The sequence below is a fragment of the Triturus cristatus genome, chromosome 10 (genome assembly GCF_964204655.1).
Source record: "Triturus cristatus chromosome 10, aTriCri1.1, whole genome shotgun sequence".
NCBI lineage: Eukaryota > Metazoa > Chordata > Amphibia > Caudata > Salamandridae > Triturus > Triturus cristatus.
In genome coordinates, this window is record NC_140593.1 from 320,907,123 (window position 1) to 320,930,635 (window position 23,513).

The following is a 23,513-nucleotide window of genomic DNA, read 5'->3' on the forward strand; positions in this document are numbered from 1 at the left end:
TGCCCCTAAAGGGGCAGAAAGACTGTGGCTATTTTTTGTGGGGGTGGGGGCATTGGTATGACCATTTTGGGCAGCCCCCACCCCCACGCATAAAAAAAGCCTGCATACTCGCTGGCGCCTACTGCTGCTTTCTGCCCCCCCAGGGGGCAGATCAGGGGCCACTGCCACCATCTGCCCTCCCGGGGGGCAGAAAGACTGGAATTTCTCTGGGGGTGGGGTGGGGTATTGTCATGCCCATTTTGGGGAGCCCCTACCCCTACACTAATAAAACAAAAAAAAAATCCATGGTTTCTAGTGGGCATTCTGTGCCCCCAGGGGGGGCCAGATTGGGGGCTACAGCTCCCATCTGCCTCCTAGGGGGCAGAAAGACTGACATTTTTGTGGGGGGGGAGAGTGGGGGCATTGGCGTGCCCGTTTCGGGCAGCCCACACCCTAAAAACAATTGCGCCAAAAAAATCCCTGGTGTTTAGTGGGCTTTCTGCCCCCCCTCCCCGAAGGGGCAGATTAGGGGCCAATGCCCCATCTGCCCCCCGGGGGGGGGCAGAAAGACTGTAGTAATTGGGGGGGGGCATGGGCCTGCCCGTTTTGGGCAGCCCCCACCCCTATTTTATTTTTTTATATTTTTTTTTAACAATTCCCTGGTGTCTAGTGGGCTTTTTGCCCCCCCCGGGGGGGCAGATTGGGGGCCGATGCCCCATCTGCCCCCCAGGGGGGGCAGAAAGGCTGTAATGGTGGTGGGTGGGTGGGGGCATTGGCGTGCCTGTTGCGGGCAGCCCCCACCCTAAAAATAAAACTAAAAACTAATCCCTGGTGTTTAGTGGGCTTTCTGCCCCCCCGAAGGGGCAGGTAAGGGGCCAATGTCCCATCTGCCCCCCGGGGGGGCAGAAAGACTGTAGTAATTGGGGGGGTGGGGGCATGGGCCTGCCCGTTTTGGGCAGCCCCCACCCCTATTTTTCTTTTTTTTTACAATTCCCTGGTGTCTAGTGGGCTTTTTGTCCCCCCGGGGGGCAGATTGGGGGCCGATGCCCCATCTGCCCCCCAGGGGGGGCAGAATGGCTGTAATGGTGGTGGGTGGGGGCATTGGCGTGCCCATTGCGGGCAGCCCCCACCCTAAAAATAAAACTAAAAACTAATCCCTTGTGTTTAGTGGGCTTTCTGCGCCCCCGGAGGGGCAGATTAGGGGCCAATGCCCCATCTGCCCCCCGGGGGGGCAGAAAGACTGTAGTAATTGGGGGGGCATGGGCCTGTCCGTTTTGGGCAGCCCCCACCCCTATTTTTTTTTTATACAAAACTTCCCTGGTGTCTAGTGGGCTTTTTACCCCCGGGGGCAAAAAGACTAAATTTCCCAAAAATAAACAGGGGGGAGCAAAGGCCCTTGCCCAAGGGGCCGCTCCCCCCTCCCTGGTGTCTAGTGGGTGGATCCCTGCTTGGGGATTGCCCTCCTGTGGTGATCCCCAAGCAGGGATCCACTGGGGAGGGGTACCATTGGAAAGGAGAGATTCTCCCCTTTCCAACGATACCTCTCCCGTCTTTCTACGTGCTCAGGGGGCTGAGATAGCCCCCTGAGCACGTAGAAAGTGAAACCTGAAATGAGCCTCTTGGCTCATTTCAGTTTCACTCTCACTGTAATGACGTCGGCGCGACGTGCGCGCTGATCGTCATTACAGTGAAAGGGGGGGGGAGGGCCTCGGGTGCTGGAGAAGCTCTTCCCCAGCTCCCCAGGCTATTTTCGCAGAAAGGGAATCCCTCTGGTGCCCGCACCAGAGGGATTCCCTAGGGTATGCCTCATGACGAGCTGGACTCGTCATGGGCACAGCGCGACTGTGCTCCATGATGAGTCCAGCTCGTCATGGGCATACAAGGGGTTAATTGTTCTCCAGAATAAGGAGCTGTCCCTTAAGGTAAACATCGTTAACCACAAAAACTTTTCCTCCAGGGAATTACAACGTGGTCGTTACAACGACAGCGTTTGTAACCACGCATACCATTACTCCGCAAGTCGGAACAATGACTTGCAGAGGGGTTAGAAGGTGTTGGATTTGAAATCCAACACATTCCCTACTGTCCGCACAGACTGGAGTGGGAAAAGTAAATTATACTATTCCAACATCCAGTGCCCCCCCCACCCCCCTCCACAAGTCGTTTTTACGACTTGCGGAGTAATGGTATGCATGGTTACAATGCGGTTGTTGTAACGACCAGCGTTGTAATTCACTGAGGGGAAAAAGGATGCAGAAAAAAGCAGTACATTCGTCCCTTAATGTAGCTCCCTGTTCCAGGTCTTTGAGTTGCATTTGCAGGAAGCAAGCCTTGCAGTGATCAATGCAGCTCTTCCTGACTTGGCTAAGGCTTACAAAACAGCCAATTGATGTGACCTTTTTTGTGCATTGCCCATCTTATAACCACCTGTAATCTTGTAATAGAATAATCTGCCTGGGTAGAGATCATGGGAAGCTATTTACATCATGTGCCAGTCTGTATAGGTTATCTTCGTCTTCCGTCAGTTAGTTTACATAGTTCAATAGCACAGATGTATTCCATAAGTACAACCGGGAGCTGTCTGTAACAAAGGGATATACACCAGGCAACACAAATTTACATAGCCGCCTTTAGGAAAGGTAAAATACATAGTAAATTGAGATACATCAAATAGGAAGAGAGGTCTTAAACATGCATAGCAAAGAGAGATACAAAAATCGAGGAAGAGTAACACGTTGCTGTATGTAAGAGATTGTTTATGGAAGCATGGGTCTGCCTCATTTAGTGATCCCATTACCCTTAGTTGCTAGTTAAGCTACATTGGATTCAAATATCTGCAGTTTAACAGAGGGTGTGGTTAGCTTGGATACTTATTGCTCAAAGCGGTGATTTATAATATCCTTAGTAAATGTATTCCATCTTGTCCTCTCAGGTAATACAAAGTAATGTATTCATTTTTCTTACCTCTAAAAAGTCATCACAGAGGATCTCCAAATGGAAAGCATTGAAAAATAGAGAAATTGAGTGGTTCTGCGGTGCCCTCAGAACAGTGGTGCAATCCAGTCTGTGAGGATAGGAAGCCGGCCAGCCAGGGCTTTTCAGGTAGCCAAAGGTCTGGTTGTATTCTCTACTGCAACCTTTAAAAGAAATTAAACAAAACAATGCATTCAATTTACCCATCTCTATGTTGGGACTCTGAACATTATCTATTCATAAGAAAAGGCCTCTGTGCTTACCTGCAACTTGATATGTAAAGATGAGCCCATTGCCACTCAGGTATTCCTCTGATCTGAAAATGACTTTTGCTGTACGGTCATAAGAGTAAAATACAGGAATGGGGAACATTTCTGTGCCACAGAATCGATGGACTTGTCCTTTGTCACCCTGCAATGAGATGTGAACAGACATAGAACTTTTTTATGTAACCATTTGCCAACAAACTGTCTCACTTTTAGCAAGCGAATAGTAAATGTATCTGGAGGGCAAACTGCAATCTATGGTTGCTGAGTTGAATCAGTGGTCGTCCACACTGCTGATTGTTTTTTTACATTTATACATCCCTCTGGATGAGCACCACAAAAGAAGAAAAGTTGGCAACTACATCTAGCTGGAGCAGTGTGGGAGTCTGGAAGAAGCATCAGGATGGGGACCAAAGCATCAAGGCCCTCATTATGACAGGCCCTAAGTTCCAAATGTGGATGGTAACTGGTAGCGGCATGAGGTTCCTGATGATACTGTAGATCTGTCATGTTCGCCTTGCAGACTGGGAAACTCGGGGAGAATGAGAAATTACCAGGGGCGGCTCCTCCGCTAAGGTGGAGTAGTGTCGCCCGCTGCCTTTCAGCATGGCAAAAAAGAAAAAAGAAAATGATAATAACGCAATGTTATCATTTATTTTTCTGTGCTGGGGCAGTTTTGTGGGGTGGGGCTAGGCTGTTCAGGGGGAAGGGTGGTGGCACCCTCATAAGTGCGCATGAATGTTTGACCGGCCTTCTGGGGCCAGCCAAACATTCATGCGCACTATGCATGTTCTCCACCCAGGCTGCATTACAGCCTGGGTGGAGAACATGCCCAGGCTCCCATTCCCCATCTGAGCGCTGAACCACAGCACTCAGATCAATCGCACCGCTGAATTGTAATGCTGTGATTGGCTTAGGGAAGCCTATCCTATTCCTGCGGGAACAGAAGCCAGGAAGAGAGGCGGTGGCTGGCCAGCCGCCGGCTGGCAGGTAAGTGTTTTTTTATTTTGTTTACTCTTCCCTTTTCCCCCCTCCCCGCCCCACTACTGCTTCGCGGGAGCAGCCGCAACTAGATATTACAGGGGGAAACAGACCTCTAATTACTGATTCAATTGTAATTGTTTATTTCTTCAGGGATTCTCAAGTTTCAGCCTATCATTCCCATTAAATCTGCACCCGAAAAGTTAATAAGGGAGTGGAGATAATACACCCTACACAGAGCAGTGGGAATAAGGTCTTGTATTGTGAAGAGCAAAATACATTAACATCCAGGCCCTCCAGTCAACCTCATCACTGTCATTTCCGTGTCTGCCTTCAATGTACTCTCAATATTCACTAATGGCAGCCTCAACTATACATGAGCTACAGAGCCTCAAGACACTCTGTTAGCCTTGGAAGCATACCAGCTATATAGGCTCTGTGTGCCGAAGCTAACTTATGGGAGGAAAAATGATTCAATGGCCCTCCACCATTCAAAGCATGGTGAAGCATTTTAGAGGGAGGGTAGGGAGCTTGAAACAGCCATAGCCAGGATTGAAACAGGCGTCTCAAAGATGTATTTCACAGGTTTGCCAGATGGCCTATTAATAAAAGTCAGTATAACATTTTTACAGCAGTGTCACTTTGTTGGCCTTCTGCAGATAATTAAAATATTTTTCAGGTGTTAATGCAGCATACTCTTTACACTATAAGAGCGAAAGAGAGTTCTCTTTATTGTGCCAGTTAATGAAAATTGGTACAACAAACACAAAATAAAAGCACACGATATTACACAATGTACGAATACTTTAAAACTACTGGTAATAACAAAGTTAACAAATATGACCATGATGTTTTGATACCAAGAAAAGAAGAACGTGGGTCATTGGGTCCTGCCCTTGTGAGCGAGTGTTAGCCCCCCCACCCTCCCAATTACACTCGGGTGTTCAGTTTTTGTATGGTGATATGCAAAATGTTTGCACATTTGTACTTAGACTATAAGTTTAAGCTTCTTTACAAGTTAACATCCATGAGTTAGAAACATTGGCTTCGGTAAGGTGTGGTGTGAAGTTAAAAACACTGAGCAGCAAGGTGGAGCACTGCTTCTCGCCTGCAATCACAGAACCCACAGCTCTGAGGCCAGGTTGCTTCTGTTCTCTTGAAGTGGCAGAGCCGTTAACCTAGGCCCATTTTGCTTAAAGCCTCTTTTAAATAGGGCTGCATTTTTAGGTCTCGCCTGACCCAGCGCATGCGCTGGTCTGGCGAGACTTATTGAGAGGGCTCCAAAAAGTGCTACCAGGCCAGCCTAGAGCTACAGTGCATGTGCGCGGGCACGTGCGCAGCGCTTTACCGCGATTACTTTCACTTTCACGGCCGCTTTGATGTTTGATCGTGATCGCAATCACTTTCATTTCATTTTTCAATCTTTATTTCGGCCATTTGGCCATAAAAGATACACAATACACATATACAATCACAGATAAGTCATTTCATAAAAAGATAAAACCATTGGAATGCATGTGCTAGAAATGCTATACAAACTAAACATAAAAAAAAAAAAAAAAAACAATTTTTAAGAGGGACCCAACGCCTTTAAAATACGGTTACGCGTATGCCAAACATTGGTAAGAAATTTTGTTAATGCGAAGACAGTTGGGCCAGAGACATCAGATTTTAAAATCCTATACATTGGTGCATATTCCCTGCAGCCCATATTCCTTATCAGCGGGAGGAGCCAGTATTTTCTTGCTACCTTATAGGCTGGGCAGAAGAAAGCCACATGCAAGTCAGTTTCCTCCGTAGCATCACAAACCGGACACTGCTTTGTGGTGGGAACCGATGACCAGGTGCTTGTAAAAGACCGGAAGGGCAGTGTGCCGTATCTCCATTGGAGAAACAGCTTTCGGGCCAGTACAGGGGAAATAGGATCCAGTACCTTCTCAAACCTATAGAGATCCTTGCTTTGCAGAAACACGGAGGATAAGGACCCTTCTGCCTGGGTAGCTTAGGCCCTGGCTAATTTGTGTTCGTGGTATACATTAGCCAGGGACTTTTTGGAGATGTTTAGTGCGGCATTCGCCGGCTCAGTCCATAAATCAGGGAGCCCTAATTCCATGCAAGTGGCTAGGATGTTTTTGACCCAATGGATATTAAGCACTTTTGGGTGATTCAGAAGTTCGACCAGTTCCGCCCGATATTCTGCAAGATCATTGCTACTCCACAGCCTGCGCCAGAAGGCTATGGGTCTCAGGCTTATTTCATCAGCTAACGGTCGTAAACCCAAATCAAGCCTCAGGGAGAGGAGCGGGGTGCTGGGCGGGAGTGCGGCTATCTGTCTTATAAACTTGTTTTCCGTTAGTGACAGACTCCGGCAAGGTGTGTGACCCCATAGTTCTGCCCCATACATTATCGCTCCCCTAGCCTGGGCCTTATATATCTGGATTAGTGCCCCCAATGGACAGTATGATGAACCAGTCATCATCCGGGTGATGCCCCCAGTGATTTGTATGAGTTTGAGGTTAGCCCTACTCTGATGAGATCCCCAAGTCATGGTTTCGTTGAGAATCACACCAAGGTATTCAAAGGTGGCTACTCTCTCGAGCCGTACAGCTCCCAATTGCGGATGTGGCCGCAATTTTTGGCTCGGATTCAAAACCATGAATTTGGTTTTTGCCGCATTAATTTCCAGCCCCCCATCAGTACAGAAGGCCACGAAGGAATCAAGAATCCTCTGTATACCCATAGGGGTTTTGGATAGCAGCAGGGTGTCGTCCGCAAACATAATTGCGGGCACCCTGCTGCCATTTAATTTGGGGGTGTCAGTATAGTCAGTGGCATTCAGATGGGCGATTACCCCGTTGACGAAGAGGCAAAACAGGGTTGGTGCCAACACACAACCCTGTCTTACCCCCCGGCCAACGGGGAATCTATCGGTCAGTTCCCTTGACCTCCCGCACCTCACTCGGGCGTAATTATTGTGGTGCAGCCTCTGTAAGATCAATAGGATGTCCGGGGGAACGCCCATCTCTGCCAGGACGCTCCAAAGTTTCCCCCTGGGCACCAGGTCGAAGGCGGCCCGTAAGTCCACAAAAATTGTGTACAGACTACCGCCCTCGAGTTTTGCTGTCCTCCAATAGATTAGGTTCAATCTGAAAACCTGGTCCACTGTGGATACCCCCTTCCTAAATCCCGCCTGGTAGGGACTAAGGGCGCCCACCTCCTCCATCCAGTCCTGGAGCCTATTCAGCAAAACCCTACCAAACAGTTTCTGTGCCACGTCTATTAAACTGATTGGTCTGTAGTTGGCTGGGAGGAGAGGCGAGCCCTTTTTAAAGATGGGGACCACCTCTGCCCCCAGCCAAGTACTAGGGATTTCCATGCCACCGAGAACTCCATTGAAAAGGGCGGCAAGGTAAGGGGCCCAAACAGTGGGCTCCTGTTTAAACATATCCCCTGGTAATCCATCCAGTCCCGGCGCCTTTCCAGAAGCCAGTCCTGAGATGGCAGCGGTGACCTCGCCCAGCGTTATTGGCTCCCCTTCGCAGTGCGGCCAGCCCACCTCAACAACAACAGGAGATTCTCCCGGCTCAGAACTGTATAGGGTCTGGAAGTGAGCCTGCCACACCCCTGGGGCAATGTTAGGCTCTAGTGCCGATTGTAAATTCCCCGACCCCCCGTTCACTATCCTCCAAAACAGGCGTTGGTTTTGGGTCACTAGGGCCTTGGTGAGTTCTTCCCACTGATTTTCCTCGCCTGCTTTGTTTAAGGCTATCCCCCCCTAAACCCTCCTTGATTAGTCTGAGGAGTTCTGTTTTTGCCCTTCTGCATGCTAGGTTATACCATGATGTTTTGCCTTGCTGCCCCCCTTTTGGTTTTCGTGAACTACAGGTGAAATGAGGTGCCGCAGCTTTTATGAGGTCCTCATGAGCCTTGTACAATTTGCCCTGGGAGTCTTTGTTGTTTGCCTCGGTGTCCAAGCTCCCCACAGTTTCCAAGATGGGAGTTATCCCATCATAGAGCATGGGGAGTTTATTCTTGCTTGTAACCAAGTGCTCCCACCTGATTCTTCTCCTGCTGTTGTCAAGGAGGAGCGCAGGGTTGTTCCCTTCCGCGTTAGTCACGAGAGCTTGGGGGCCAGGGTGGACAAGGTCAAGCTCAAGTGCATTGTGGTCACTATCGGTCCTTTCCGTCACCCTGAAATCCTGGATTGTCGGCCACTTCACTATTTGGGCCAAGACATAGTCCAGACGGGACTCTCTTCCCGGTCTGTTGTAGGTGGTTTTACTGGGTATGTCGGATTTCATTCGCCCATTGCAAGCTCTGATTCCGAACTTTAGGGTGAGGGCTGTAATTTGTAGTGCTAGTGGGGTCCAGGCCTTCGGAGGTGGAGCTTCCACTAGAGGCACTGCCCATCTGGCCTCTTCTTCCGATGATAACCCGTCCAGAAGGCCAGGGAGTGGCTCAAAATGAGAATTAAAATCCCCTCCCACTACATAGAATGAATCACTCGGTAGGTCAGATATAAAGTTGGAGAGTTCATCTATGGTCGGTGATTCCTTTGCAATTCCCATTGGCCTAGAATAAATGTTAATAAACACAAGTTTAGCTTGGTTGGGCCATGATAATGAAACCACAAGGATATCTTCAGAGTTAGCCGACAACCGCGTTGCCACACAACCCAGATGAGATGCGACCCAGGTCTTAAGACCTCCTGACGGACGACCTTTGCCTTCCCACCTCGCTGGAATGAAGAATGACATGTAGCCTTGGTGACCATAGTCCTCTCTGGCCCAGGTTTCCTGGAACATACATACGTCTCCAGTCTCGATATAATTTGCCCAGTCCGGATCACCCAGTTTATTAGCCAGTCCAGCAACATTCCAGCAAATTAGCCTCAAATGTTCAGGGGTGTTAGTTGCCGTGCCAGAGGGGTTAGAGGAGATGGTTCCAGACTCTACTGCAATCGAAAATTCTGACGCATTACCAACAGTAGGGGCTGATGGTTCGGAAAGTCCACTGGAGCCGTTCTCCACAAGTGTTGGCTCATTCAATATTCCAGAGGCATTGTCAACATTGTGGGCAGATAGATCAAAAAGTCTGCTGGTGCCATCATCCAGGAACACTGGATCGTTCAGTGGACCAAGGGTTTTACCAACAATCGGGGTGGATGGCTTGGAAAGTCTGCAGGAGCCGCAATCTCGGGTCATTGGCGTGTGAGCGGAAAGTCAATCAACCCCATCCAAACCATTCAAACAATTGAAACGGTTGAAATGAAAATATGGTGTGTCCGGCAATTGGAGATTTGGGCGTTGTACATAGTCCTTGTGTCTGCGTCTATGTTCCACCCTTATCCACTCATCATGCGGTGGAGCATGGTGCATGTGGATAGGGGGGAAAAAGAAGGATACTGGAAGGGTCTGAATAGTGGAATCCAGTGATCTATTTATTCCTTCACAGATATGCAGAACAGTGCCCGGATCTTTAAAAGTTACCAAGATGCAATCCCCTATTATTGTTTTTCTGGTCTTCCCTAACCAAGGGACCCTTCTAACCATAATAATCTCATTATTAAAATGAGATGGTAGGGGTCGGTTCCAATTTAGCCATTTAATGACCTTTTTCTTTAGGGATTGGTAGTCTTCATTTTCCCCTGATCTTAGCTGGGGGGCACCTGCTAGGACCACCGTTAGACTATTAGCTTCTGGCGGCAGATCTGGTCTCCGTGGTCTTGGGGCTTGCCGGCCCAGGGAGAGTAGAGGGGCGCTGCCGGCTTCTTGGTGGCCGCCATTAATCCCTGTCTGGGAACTTTGAAGGGCAGAGTCTATTGGTTGTGAAGGCCTTTTGGTTGAGTTACTGCGCGGTGCCTGGACTGAAATAGCCATTAATGGCTGCAGGGGGGGGGGCAGTAGGCACGCTCTGAGGGGGGACTTTGTTGGCACCCTGTGGGGCTCCTATTTTAGGAGGGTTTCCTGCGGGGAGATGAGGTCCCATATTTTTGGATTGCTTACTAACTAAGATGTTCAAGGTAGTAAGAGATGTCTCTAGTAGAGTGAGCCTAATCTCCACTTTTTTCAGGCTATCGCTAATGGGCTGCAGGAGGGAACGAAGTAGGAATTCTATACTTCCTATAGATGTGAGAGGGGGATTTATATTAGATGTATTGGCCACTGGGTCGTTATTAGTAACAGCTATGTTGGAGCTGGTGGCCTTGGAGGGAAGAGCAATAGGCACAGTCTCATTGTCCTTCCCAAATTGTAGTGCGTTTATATGTTTTTTGCCAAAATCTAGATGGGATAGTTTGGCTTTCCCCTCCCCCCATTGACTTCCTATTACGTTTGCTTGGTGGAGGCCTATGCAGCTCCACCACAACACTTTGTTTTGGCTTACTTTTCTTAGTTGCATGCAAAGGGGGAGTTTGGGTAACCAAATTAACGGGGGTAACACATGTCGTGGGAGGAGTTGTGTCTATGGACTTTCCAGGGACCAACCCAGGGGAACTAGGAATTTCCCGAAGTAAGAGGGGGAAGTCCTCAAGAGTCGGAGGATTTAAGCTATTGGGGGGCGTACCTTCCTCTTGGGAAATAGGATACGGGATGATCTCTGTCAAGGGTCTGCTCTTCATGGATTCAATGGAGCGCCGCCGCTCCGCCCTGCGTCTCTCCAGAGAATTTTCTTTGCCTGCGTCTCCCTTGGCAGATTTGAAGTAGTTGTCCAGTGTCCCTGTGTTGCTGCCCCCCTCCCTTAATGGAGTTTCACGTGGTCCTGGCGAGGGCATCACCTTAATCAGATTTGGAAGTAAAAGGTAAGGGATATGGCCCAGCCCGGCCTCCTTTGGCCCCTGACGGCCACAGATGGTCCTGCCCTTGTCCCGGGCTTCTCCCGGCGCCCTCCCGCGCGCTCCCGCGCAGCTGTGCACTCAAGCCGGAAATATGCTGGCAGGGGAGGAAGAGGCGGGGCGGTCAGGGAGAGCGGGCCAGCTGGGACGGCCTGAGCAACCCGGGACTCCTGGGAGGCTGAGTCCGGGTTGCAGCTCGCAGCCCTGTCGCACACTCACCGCCCAGCAGGAAGCAGCCTGGATTGTCCTCCTCCTGCGACGCGGGACCCGCGGAGCGGGTACCACTAGCTGTTAGCAGAGGTCCGTAGGGAAGCAGAGAAACTGGCGTCCTTCAGGGTCCCAGAGCCAGCGAGAATCACCAGAGTTTTTAAGGCGGGTTGGGCTGGGAGGGGCGGTCAGGGAGAGCGGGCCAGCTGGGACGGCCTGAGCAACCCGGGACTCCTGGGAGGCTGAGTCCGGGTTGCAGCTCGCAGCCCTGTCGCACACTCACCGCCCAGCAGGAAGCAGCCTGGATTGTCCTCCTCCTGCGACGCGGGACCCGCGGAGCGGGTACCGCTAGCTGTTAGCAGAGGTCCGTAGGGAAGCAGAGAAACTGGCGTCCTGCAGGGTCCCAGAGCCAGCGAGAATCACCAGAGTTTTTAAGGCGGGTTGGGCTGGGAGGGGCGGTCAGGGAGAGCGGGCCAGCTGGGACGGCCTGAGCAACCCGGGACTCCTGGGAGGCTGAGTCCGGGTTGCAGCTCGCAGCCCTGTCGCACACTCACCGCCCAGCAGGAAGCAGCCTGGATTGTCCTCCTCCTGCGACGCGGGACCCGCGGAGCGGGTACCGCTAGCTGTTAGCAGAGGTCCGTAGGGAAGCAGAGAAACTGGCGTCCTTCAGGGTCCCAGAGCCAGCGAGAATCACCAGAGTTTTTAAGGCGGGTTGGGCTGGGCGGGACGGTCAGGGAGAGCGGGCCAGCTGGGACGGCCTGAGCAACCCGGGACTCCTGGGAGGCTGAGTCCGGGTTGCAGCTCGCAGCCCTGTCGCACACTCACCGCCCAGCAGGAAGCAGCCTGGATTGTCCTCCTCCTGCGACGCGGGACCCGCGGAGCGGGTACCGCTAGCTGTTAGCAGAGGTCCGTAGGGAAGCAGAGAAACTGGTGTCCTTCAGGGTCCCAGAGCCAGCGAGAATCACCAGAGTTTTTAAGGCGGGTTGGGCTGGGAGGGGCGGTCAGGGAGAGCGGGCCAGCTGGGACGGCCTGAGCAACCCGGGACTCCTGGGAGGCTGAGTCCGGGTTGCAGCTCGCAGCCCTGTCGCACACTCACCGCCCAGCAGGAAGCAGCCTGGATTGTCCTCCTCCTGCGACGTGGGACCCGCGGAGCGGGTACCGCTAGCTGTTAGCAGAGGTCCGTAGGGAAGCAGAGAAACTGGCGTCCTTCAGGGTCCCAGAGCCAGCGAGAATCACCAGAGTTTTTAAGGCGGGTTGGGCTGGGCGGGGCGGTCAGGGAGAGCGGGCCAGCTGGGACGGCCTGAGCAACCCGGGACTCCTGGGAGGCTGAGTCCGGGTTGCAGCTCGCAGCCCTGTCGCACACTCACCGCCCAGCAGGAAGAAGCCTGGATTGTCCTCCTCCTGCGACGCGGGACCCGCGGAGCGGGTACCGCTAGCTGTTAGCAGAGGTCCGTAGGGAAGCAGAGAAACTGGCGTCCTTCAGGGTCCCTCACGGCCGCCTGGCATAGCCAGTAGGTCTCGCTTTTGGGACCTTATATGTATTTAGTTATGCAACTGTTGCATGGCTAAACAATTATAAGGTCCCAAAGGCAAGACCTATTGGCTATGCCAATGCTTGTTTTTTGTTTCATTGGAGCTAGCACTTTTGTGGGCATAAGACGCGTACTGATTTTTCTCTAAGTCTGCTACTTCAGTAGTGGCCAGCACATGTTTTTTTCAGAGGTACTTTAATGGGCTGAGAGGTTACGGACAATGTAGTTCTTGTCTCTAGGCTGGTCATTAGATCGCAGCCGTATTACTTAGATATGGACCCCCAGGGGTTTTGGGGAGTCCCGAAGATCTCCAGTAAAATCTTTTTTAGAGTTCCTGAGTCAGCTGTGGCAAGTGAGCGGTAGTAATTTACGGAGTACGCCTTGCATTCTAGCCCTTGTCCGGTCAGATCGAACTCCAGGCATACCAGCGATTGCCTTGAATAGTTTGATTACATTAAAGATTCGGCTATAGGCAGTACAGTGTTTTTTGTCTCAAGCAACGGATGATATCCCGGAGTAGGCTTGGTAGACGTACGAAACAGTGGACAATAGATTTGTTCGCACAACTTGTATAATTGCTGTTATTGAAGGGTTGTGTAAGTATGTATTTCATTTACAGTAAGGGGCAGACCTGCTGCTGACTTTGGAACTGGGGAACCAGGTTCGAGTCTGGGCGTCGGCTCAACACCCTGTGATTCTGGACAAATCACTTAATCTCCGGTGCCTACCAAAAATGACTGTAACATAACTGGTGCTCATGTAAAGTGCTGCAATACCTTTGGGTAGAGTTGGCGCTATAAAACAGCATCAAATGCAGCTGAGTAGTTGAAGCATTTAAGGGAGGGGGGCTAAAAGCTGGGGACATGCGATGTACTAAGTAAGATAGGGCAACTGTTTTGTCTTTTGTTGATGACTTTGGAATGAACCCTGTTAGGTAATAAGGAATTATGTAGCCTGTACCTCGAGTTCTCGCAATTTTGGCACAGGCTTTAGCCTCTACATCTAGCAAAGCAATTAGTCTGTGGTTTGCTGAATCAGTGTTAGGACCTTTTTTGTGAATTTAGAAGTAGTATGATCCCCTCCAGGAGTGTGGAATTTGGGCCAATTGGAAATTATGATAGTAGAGCAGACTAAGGGTGTTAGCCCAAAATACCTTGTCCACCCTAAACCCTGGCACCCCATTCTCTCTTATGGTTTTTAGAATGTTACTGGCAGCTGTAATGCTGAACATGGTCACACACTGGTTGGAGCAACTGTTTTGCAAATTATCCAATTTCACACACTCTCCTGTTCCACTGAAGAATGCCAAGGAAGAACTATGTGTCCATAAGATGTATTGTCGACAGTGCTTTTTAGGGCTTTATGATCTACTTTAGGGTCTCTATCATCTTATCCACCCCTTTTTGTTCGTCACATAAGTCTTGGACATGTGTAATCCATTTTAGGGGGCTCTCGGCTCCATTTTATGCTGGCTTTGTTGTCTAATTTATGAATGCATTGCCATACGTTTGCATGGTATGTGGTCCTAGGAGGGAGTGTACATGTACCCATTCAGGTTCTGGATATTTAGCCTTTGCTGTCCATAGCAGCCTGCAGTGCAGGTTCCATAAAGCATGTCCCTTTTGTTGCACCACCTTATTATGTCTGATTTCATCATATTTTATGAAGACTAATCTTAGTGCCTTGCTGCTTTTCCGTTTATCAGCCATGTATGTGCCAAGAGTTTTTAGAAGAGCTCAAATGTGTTTTATATGATGGAATGACCTTCTCTCTTCCCATTAAAGTTAGGTACAGGGATTACATTGTTTTGGCCCAGGGTGATATCAAAGTTAACAAGAGGCGATTGGGCTTTTAGGCCAACAAAAGGTCAATTTCCATCGATTAATCCTGGATAAACTGATCTTGCCCCATTTGAACATTCTCGATAATACATAATTCCCTCCCCCCTGTGTGAAGCCGACAGTGTTTGATTGTGTGGCTACCTGGGCTGATAGCCAAAGACACATTCTGTGTAGAAAATGGTCTCTATTTTGTTGTTTCTTAATTTCATAAGCCTTATAACTGTCGCATATTTCACTAATCACGAAAGTGTAGTCTAGTGTCCAAATGCCTCTGAATGTAAATAGGGGCTTGATTTGCTAGACACTAACTGCGCTGCAAAGGGACTGGATTATTAGATGACAAATAGTTGATTATCTTCCCCACAGGATTGACCTTTGTGATTAATCGTGGAGTTGGGTGGAGCTGGTCAAGGTTAGGGGCATTAAAATCTCCAGTTAGAATAATCTCAGACATTGAGTGTGTACAAAGGAGATCGTTCAAGGTGTCACAGTAGTCGTCCAGTTTTGTTTTCCTGTTTGCCATATGTAAGTTTAAGTAGACATTGATCAGTAGAATTGTTCTTGGCCTACCTTTGGTGTAACACCCATTAATTCTAATAGTTTGTGGCACAGATTTGTCAATTTCGACTTCTCTCAATCCGAGATTCAAAATTTTAGAAAAGTAAATTGACAGACTTTCTGAGGAAAGCCCGAATTGTTCAAACTTTGTTGCTAATTTCTGAAATTCAAGTAGACCTGCTAGTGGGACTGTGTTAACTGCCCAATATTCCTGCCAACATATAATGTCTCCACTAGTTATACAGTGTTATGGCTCTGGCTGAGAGTATTCGGTGAAGGCCAGTAACATTCCATGATAGTAATATGATTACTGGTTTGAAAGACTTAACCCTTCCTTTTGAAATTGTTGTAACTGAAAAGCTTGTTGACATTCTTTCTTCATACTTTAAGGATGAGACTAAGAGTGTGCCTTGAGTGTACCTTGCAGCCTTGACACTAGCCATCTCCGCAACGTTGCTTTTGTGCTTGTTATGGTGGGAGATCTTGTTGCTGTTGATCATGAATTCTTTGGGGATGGGGCTAAGAATATGTCTTGAGTATACCCTCCAGGACTTCTGCAAGCCTGCTCCAATCCCGCTCTTTCCAGCTGACTGTTCTGCAAAGACAATCCACTTACAATGATGTTTTTTGTGAAAGCTGATGCGGATTTGGGCATTTGTATGTGCAATAAAGTCCAAGGAATTCAAAAAAATCAAAAGAATCAAAAGAAACCCAGCCTGGGGAAGAGTGTACAAAGAAGCAATAGATCTCCACCGAGACTGTTAATAGGAAAAGATCGTTTTTCCTAGAGACCCCTCACCCACCAGGGTTGCCCCATGGTGGCATGCTTCATCATTGGGGTTCATGGTTCATCCCAATCCGCTGTGGATTGAGGTATGCTGCGACCAAACGGTTACGCAGGAGCACTTTTTTTAGATGGAGTCTATGATAAAGACAGTGTAGGTGAAGAGAGTGGAAATTAAGTGCTGCCAGGTTAAAAACACCTGACTAGTAGGTCTATTGTTTAATTCCTGCCTCTAGCCGGTAAGGTTAAAATCAGGGGTTGTGTCTGAAGGAGTAGACTATAATGAGTCCGTTCTCTTCAGAATGGATCGGTCAACATGTTTCAAGCCTTTTCCCTAAAGGCTCTTCATAAGGACCTATAGGAAACCTATTCTTTTTGGTACCACTCCTCAAGATCCTCTAATAAGGACACAATGGATAGCATGCCATACGCAAAACCCTATTATACATACGGTAACCAATATCATCATTCCGTATATTCAAATCCCTGGGGACAGCTGGAGAAGATGCGGTCTCCAGGGATTCAAATTAGAGACAAAGGCAGAGGACGGCCTTGACGAAGGTTTGACTACAGGACCCCTCTTCCCTGGCAAGACCATTACGCACTAGTACGGCATCGTAAATTTACGGAATTACGATATTGGTTACCATATATATAATAGTTGTATGCATATGGCATGCTATCCATTGTCTCCTTATTTGTTTTTGTCGCATTATTGGAATTTTGTTTACAAACTTCCAACTTTGGGGAAGGACACAGGAGAATAGAAAAGGTCTCTTGCCACAGTGACTTTTCCTGAATTGTGATTTTTTTTGCTATAATCATTGGTAGCAGGACCTAATATGGGTAGCTGATGCTGGGTGTTTCATGTAGTGTTGTCGCCTTCTCTGCTTGCAGTCCACTGTAAACTAGCTGTGCTGAGTTGTGTACCAGTCTGAAAGTAAAAAGCAGGGGGCACCAGCACAACACCTTGCAGGGTGAGATAATCCTCCTTGCTCTTTGTTTAGCACACTAGGCTCTGCTTTGTGGTGGAGACTTGTTGAACAGCCTTAATTTAAATTAATTTCTAGGTGTGCTGTCACGATATTCCAATTCATAGGCTTTGATAATGCATAATACTGTTATTCTCTCAGAGGTTTTGCCTACTGATTTTGGCATCTATTTAATCAAAATTATTCTCCATTTCACCATGTTTTCATATTGGTACATAGGACAGTAGATGGATTTACTAAACTTGCAAAAAACAATGTAGTTATACATTTGTGGTACTCTAACAGTTTTATGAATACTAACAACAACAGGGACAAGCAGACATCTTAATTCTTAATCTTAATTCTTTAGAAAATAACACATCTACATTAGATCATTGGGGGGGCTTCTGCCTTTAAAGTACTCATACAATTAGTTTGCTTTCTCTAACTCTGTGATGCCATTTCATCAGATGCATTTTTAGTGTTGTTTCAAAATACTGTGGTGTTGGTCCGGGCTTGAATTTCTGTGGAACAGCATTCCACTGAGTGGGTTTAAAAAGGTGAAAGAGCTAGAATATAGAAGGTATATGGGCAGGACAGTTTTGATGTAGTTGGGAAATGTGCTATGGATTATCTAAAATTGGATAAGGGACTATATATCCGGGTGGAGTATCAAAAACCTAGCCTGGGGATCACCCATAATTGGCTTGAAGATAAGCATTTGCAATAAGAATTTCCATAGGTGTCTATTTTTAGCAGAAGGTCAGCCAACTTGATATCAACTGAGGGAGGTAGGGGTGTTTCTGGGAAGATTGTATAATATTGATACAACAGGTGAAAGGAGGGTCTAAGGGAGAATAATTTAAAGACCACCCAAGTCCAAATCCCCTAATCAAACTAATACAACTATACAAAGGGACCGGGGGTCTAACAAGGGCACAATAAGTGATGTATCTGCAACCTGAAGGCCTTAAGTTATCCCTGGCGATCCGAGCTGAGCATGATTGCCATCAAATTATTGCAAGTGAAAGAGCTAAATTGTCAAGCCCTATAAGTCATTGTTATCACTTGGTAATCAGCCACATCCTTGAGGATGACCGTTAGAACGTAAGGGTCTCCTCCGTGGCGAGCTCAAGTGCTCTCCGTGGATGCCATTCCCCACCAAGGCAAACAATTCATGCCGTCAAATGTGCAAAATAACATAGAAAAACCATGAAAAAACTATGTGGTGCAGTGCAGTAAAGAATAAAAAGATTATGAGAAAAGATGTTGGAACAATGTCTCTATCCTCACACCTATTAAAACCTGAAGGAGTTAGATCAGGCTCTTACTATTACTTCATAGTCGAGCGCTATGACTCCTTCTCTGAGGTCAACATGTTTCAGCCTAAATGGAAGTGATCCAGGCTTTCATCAGGACCAAACAAAGCTACTGCATAATAATTAAAGAAAAATTCTCAACACTGTAAGAAACTATACAACCTCGCCTGGTGCGAAGCCTTCATAAGCAGGATGCAATCATCACCTAGAATGAGATAAACAAATTATCATACATTTGTGCTATATAGGACATCAGAGATCAACAGGCATACTAATATGTCCTAAAATACTCAGATGTGTCAGCTTACCCTGATGATTCAAGGTCCAAACCTCACCTCCCAGGAACCTTCCTCGGGTATAGATGAGGCCCCGCTCTACAGTGAAACAGGGGAAAATAAAAGAAAAAGAGTGGGCTCTTCAGCCAATCTCAGGCTCACACAGCCAAGGAAACCCCATCCAAAGTATAGGGTCTATTAAGGTAAAATACTCAATTGTACTTCCCAGCAATGTTATGCAAAGGAAGCGCTTCCTTTGCATAACATCAGCAGGCGTGATACTTTTTTCGCCACTGGACAGTAGCAATGCTTTCTGACACGAGGTCTATGTAAAACTAGTCAGATTCGTGATTAGAATCGGAGCTCGGTCCATTATCTCACAATACAATTCAACCTAGAGGTGAGACTTGAGGACTGAGCATTACATCGAGGAGAGTTTGCGTTTGCGCTTCCTGCATAGAACATGAGTAGGCTCGATTAAATTGGGTCGATGACATTTGACAGGTTTTTGCTCTTCTGATGAAGAGGGTAAAGCTGGGAAGTACAATTGAGTATTTTACCTTAATAGACCCTATACTTTGGATGGGGTTTCCTTGGCTGTGTGAGCCTGAGATTGGCTGAAGAGCCCACTCTTTTTCTTTTATTTTCCCCTGTTTCACTGTAGAGCGGGGCCTCATCTATACCCGAGGAAGGTTCCTGGGAGGTGAGGTTTGGACCTTGAATCATCAGGGTAAGCTGACACATCTGAGTATTTTAGGACATATTAGTATGCCTGTTGATCTCTGATGTCCTATATAGCACAAATGTATGATAATTTGTTTATCTCATTCTAGGTGATGATTGCATCCTGCTTATGAAGGCTTCGCACCAGGCGAGGTTGTATAGTTTCTTACAGTGTTGAGAATTTTTCTTTAATTATTATGCAGTAGCTTTGTTTGGTCCTGATGAAAGCCTGGATCACTTCCATTTAGGCTGAAACATGTTGACCTCAGAGAAGGAGTCATAGCGCTCGACTATGAAGTAATAGTAAGAGCCTGATCTAACTCCTTCAGGTTTTAATAGGTGTGAGGATAGAGACATTGTTCCAACATCTTTTCTCATAATCTTTTTATTCTTTACTGCACTGCACCACATAGTTTTTTCATGGTTTTTCTATGTTATTTTGCACATTTGACGGCATGAATTGTTTGCCTTGGTGGGGAATGGCATCCACGGAGAGCACTTGAGCTCGCCACGGAGGAGACCCTTACGTTCTAACGGTCATCCTCAAGGATGTGGCTGATTACCAAGTGATAACAATGACTTATAGGGCTTGACAATTTAGCTCTTTCACTTGCAATAATTTGATGGCAATCATGCTCAGCTCGGATCGCCAGGGATAACTTAAGGCCTTCAGGTTGCAGATACATCACTTATTGTGCCCTTGTTAGACCCCCGGTCCCTTTGTATAGTTGTATAAGATTGTATAATATCCTGTATTATCTGTTTTAGACCTAAATCACAGAAGCTTAAGAAAGCATGCTGTGATAAACTAGGTAATGTGGATTGTTTCCCTACTCAGCATGTATCAACTTAAGGATGAATCTGAAATATGAACTCAAATTCCCTGTACTGAAGCTGAGTTCAAAGTAGATTTTCAAATATGTATTTTAACAACTCAAGCATTAACAGACAGATCGTATGAGCACAAGAACAAGAGTAGGAAGAATTTGACATGTCAGACACGGAAGTGACATTGCAACATCCATATGTAGGCTACATATATTGACCATTAAATTATGAGTCTTTGGTTTTAGTTTACTGCGTTTTTCAAAATGTCTAGAACTATTGCGCTCAAAGATGATGAGAGTTCTGATTATTCTATTATTGTCACAAGTAAGAAGTGGTACATCTGGAGGTCCTGGACTTCCTTGAGCCTTTGCCTAAACTGGGAACTTTGATTAATTAAATTGCTATTTTTAAGTCTGAAGAAGAAATCCAGAGAAATACCATAAAAATATTATTGGGTGCTTTGCAACATCATTTCTATCATCAGTTCAATTTGCTATGAACTTAGACCATATCCATGTTCCGGGCTCGGAGTAACCTACCACATTACTTATATCAGACAAACAGTTTCCCCTAATCCTCTTCAATTTTACGTACTGGGTAATATAATATCCATGGCAAAACACATCATATGTGTTTTACTATTGTATTTCTTGATTTAGCTGTGGTTATCAACACAATGTTTTTACTGCCTTTATTAGAAACCGAAAAATGTTTGACAGAATTGACACTGGTTGATTAAGGTGTTACATGACTGACGTATTCTGGCATAAATTTTGAACTCCCGGTAAATCTGAATTTTGCTCTGAGTAGTTAAAGGCAGGGCAGTTTATATCTACCTTTTATATTGGAAAATGTTCTTTTGCACATCCTGAAAATGGTTAATTTACTTACTTTAAACTAAATTTAAGGAAATCTGACTCCATTGTGCAATATTCAATCTTCCATATCTTTATTGTTTAAATCAGTTATAAAAAGAGGTAAAATAATGTGTTTGCTTTGTTGACTCCTGGTTTGTCAGTTAAAATGCCTTAGGGGAATCCTCCTGCTTCCATAAAATATGGAAAAGGTCTACCTTGATATTAACAGTCAACTTAATCCTATGCAAAATGTTTCTCATACCTTCACTTGATTGCTCCATGCGATAACTTCCTGGGAACTTCCCTATCCCATTTTGGTACGTTTTCAAAACAAATAACCTAGTTTGTATAGTATGGAAAGAAACAAAAAGACTTGGAGGGTATTGCAGTTATGTAGTTTGGATGCTGATGGTCATACTACATGATCTCCTCATTTGGACTATTACACTATTAATGTTACAGGAGGGGTCCCTACAAAGATGGACCATCCTTTAAAACAATGGCAAGGTAACTATATTCTGCATTTCTGCAAGGTTTGGTATTGTAGTTGCAAGCATGTTATGATTCAGAATATTCTTCCTCAAGATAACCCTTCATGATAACCCAAACCCTCTTGCAATTTCCCAGCTAACTCTTCCAAGCAATGCAGAAAGGGCAGCATATTTATGTATGCTTGGCCAAGTTAAACAAGGTCATGCTCTGAAGCCCCACATGGATGGTATACAATTATATGGCCTTTCCTTGAGGATTTCTTTAGATATTTCTTAGTTCACAATGTTTGACTGCACAGTTGTGGTATAGAGGTAAACTGATGTGTTAGTCTTGGTGACTAATAGGCTGTCAACCAGGAGCACCTTTAGAGGAATCCTGCTACTTTCATGAATATATGTCAAAGTCTCCATTATAATTAAAGAGTCAAGATAACCATATGCAAAATTTCAGTCTTACCTTCACTTCTTTCCTATCTTACCTTCACTTCATTTCTCTATGAGATAGCTTCTCAATACCTTTCCTTTGGCACATTTGAGTACATTGCTGGTCAAGTGACGTAGTCAAATAGCAAGGTAAGAAACAAAAACAAATGTGTGTGATTATGTACTATAAATGCAGGTACTAGTGCTCCGTGGCCTCAGATATTTATTTGTTGGCAGATTGTAAAGTCTTTTGCATGATCTATTGCTTAACTACTCTCCATAGTTTGATTACTATGTTGGTCCCAGGGCTGGTTTCTATATAGGCCAAGTCAAGTTAACTACATACCACATTTCTGCCAGTTTTGGTATGATATATGCAAGTATTGTATGATTCAGAATATTCACCTGATCATTCTCCTTCAAGAGAATCTGACTGTGCTTGTGATTGTCAGGATAACTCATTCAGACAATACACGAAGATCAGTTTATTAACTTCTACTTGATGAAGTTTGTCAAGGAAATGCTCTGAAGTTTCATATGAGTGTTATGCAACAATATGGTCTGTCAAAAGGCTTTCTTTGTATATCTCTTACTTCATGGTTGTATGTTGAATGTGGCCAGTGTTTAGGACAAGGTACAAACATTGGAAAACCTCTTTAGTGACATTTGTGAACAGTTGGCAAACATTAGCATTATTCAAACTTTCTGAAAAGTTACTCATAACAATTCACTCAATTTGAATTAAGAAATAGTGTCTAGAAATCAAGTAACAGCCACATTTATAATGAATTAAACATATTAGGTAAATCAAACTGCATGTTCCACAACCTAAAGCTGTCTGTAATCTTCAGTACTCTAAGACTTTCCTGTGAAAAATTAGATTCTCATCTACTCATGGAGATACATTTTGAATCAGAAATGCAGCGTGTAGTTGGTTTATGAATGTTTAGACATTTTGTGATTTTGGTCAGTGTAGAGTTTGGACAACAGATTATCATATCCTGATAAACTGAAAACAGGTGGGATATGTATTTATTTGCAAACAAGGACATTATGCACTTAGTGAAACAGAGACTCTCGTCAAGATTCTCTTGCGGATGTCACAAAATACATTGCCATAAATAACTAGAATCTTCAAAATGTAATTTGCTAGATGGGGCCACTAGCAATATGGCAATACAGTTTCATCGTCTTTGAAATTAAACATGTATCCCTGGCTTATTGAACCATCTAGTGTGATCAGAGTAATTAAAGCCAAATATGAAATGTTGCAGCAATTGGAGAAGGCATAGATATAAGGATAAATAAAACATATTTTAACCATCACTGCAGAGACCTTCATATCTACTACTCTTGCTACACTGTACAACCTAACTGTAGCAAGTGGAACTCCATAGGATAACTACTACCTGATCACATTAGACAACTGTTGCAAATAATAGGGCTCATATGAAAACAAATATTTGGCACAATAATTTATGCTCTCTTTCAAACAATTACATGGACGAATAAGACTGAAAATGTTGAAGTTTCACTTTGGCACAACAGAATTGAACGTGATTCCCTCATGGGTGGTGTTGATGGCTTCCTTGTACAACTTGTGTAATCTTGGATCCGGGAAGCTGTGTGGTGCCTGGAAAATACAACCTGCAAATCCTCTGAACCAGATACAC

The 23,513-nt window shown here is 46.0% G+C and overlaps 1 protein-coding gene across 1 annotated transcript in view; it reads right to left on the bottom strand.

The window, feature by feature from the left end:
- The window catches only part of CUBN (cubilin), a 1,289,359-nt gene that overhangs the window by 77,148 nt on the left and 1,188,698 nt on the right, over window positions 1-23,513 (bottom strand). The window contains exons 63-64 of the mRNA XM_085631507.1: window positions 3,216-3,363; window positions 2,944-3,116 (exon numbers count right to left, since the gene is read on the bottom strand). Coding sequence (XP_085487633.1) covers window positions 2,944-3,116; window positions 3,216-3,363 — 321 coding nt within the window. The remainder of the gene's footprint in view (window positions 1-2,943; window positions 3,117-3,215; window positions 3,364-23,513) is intronic.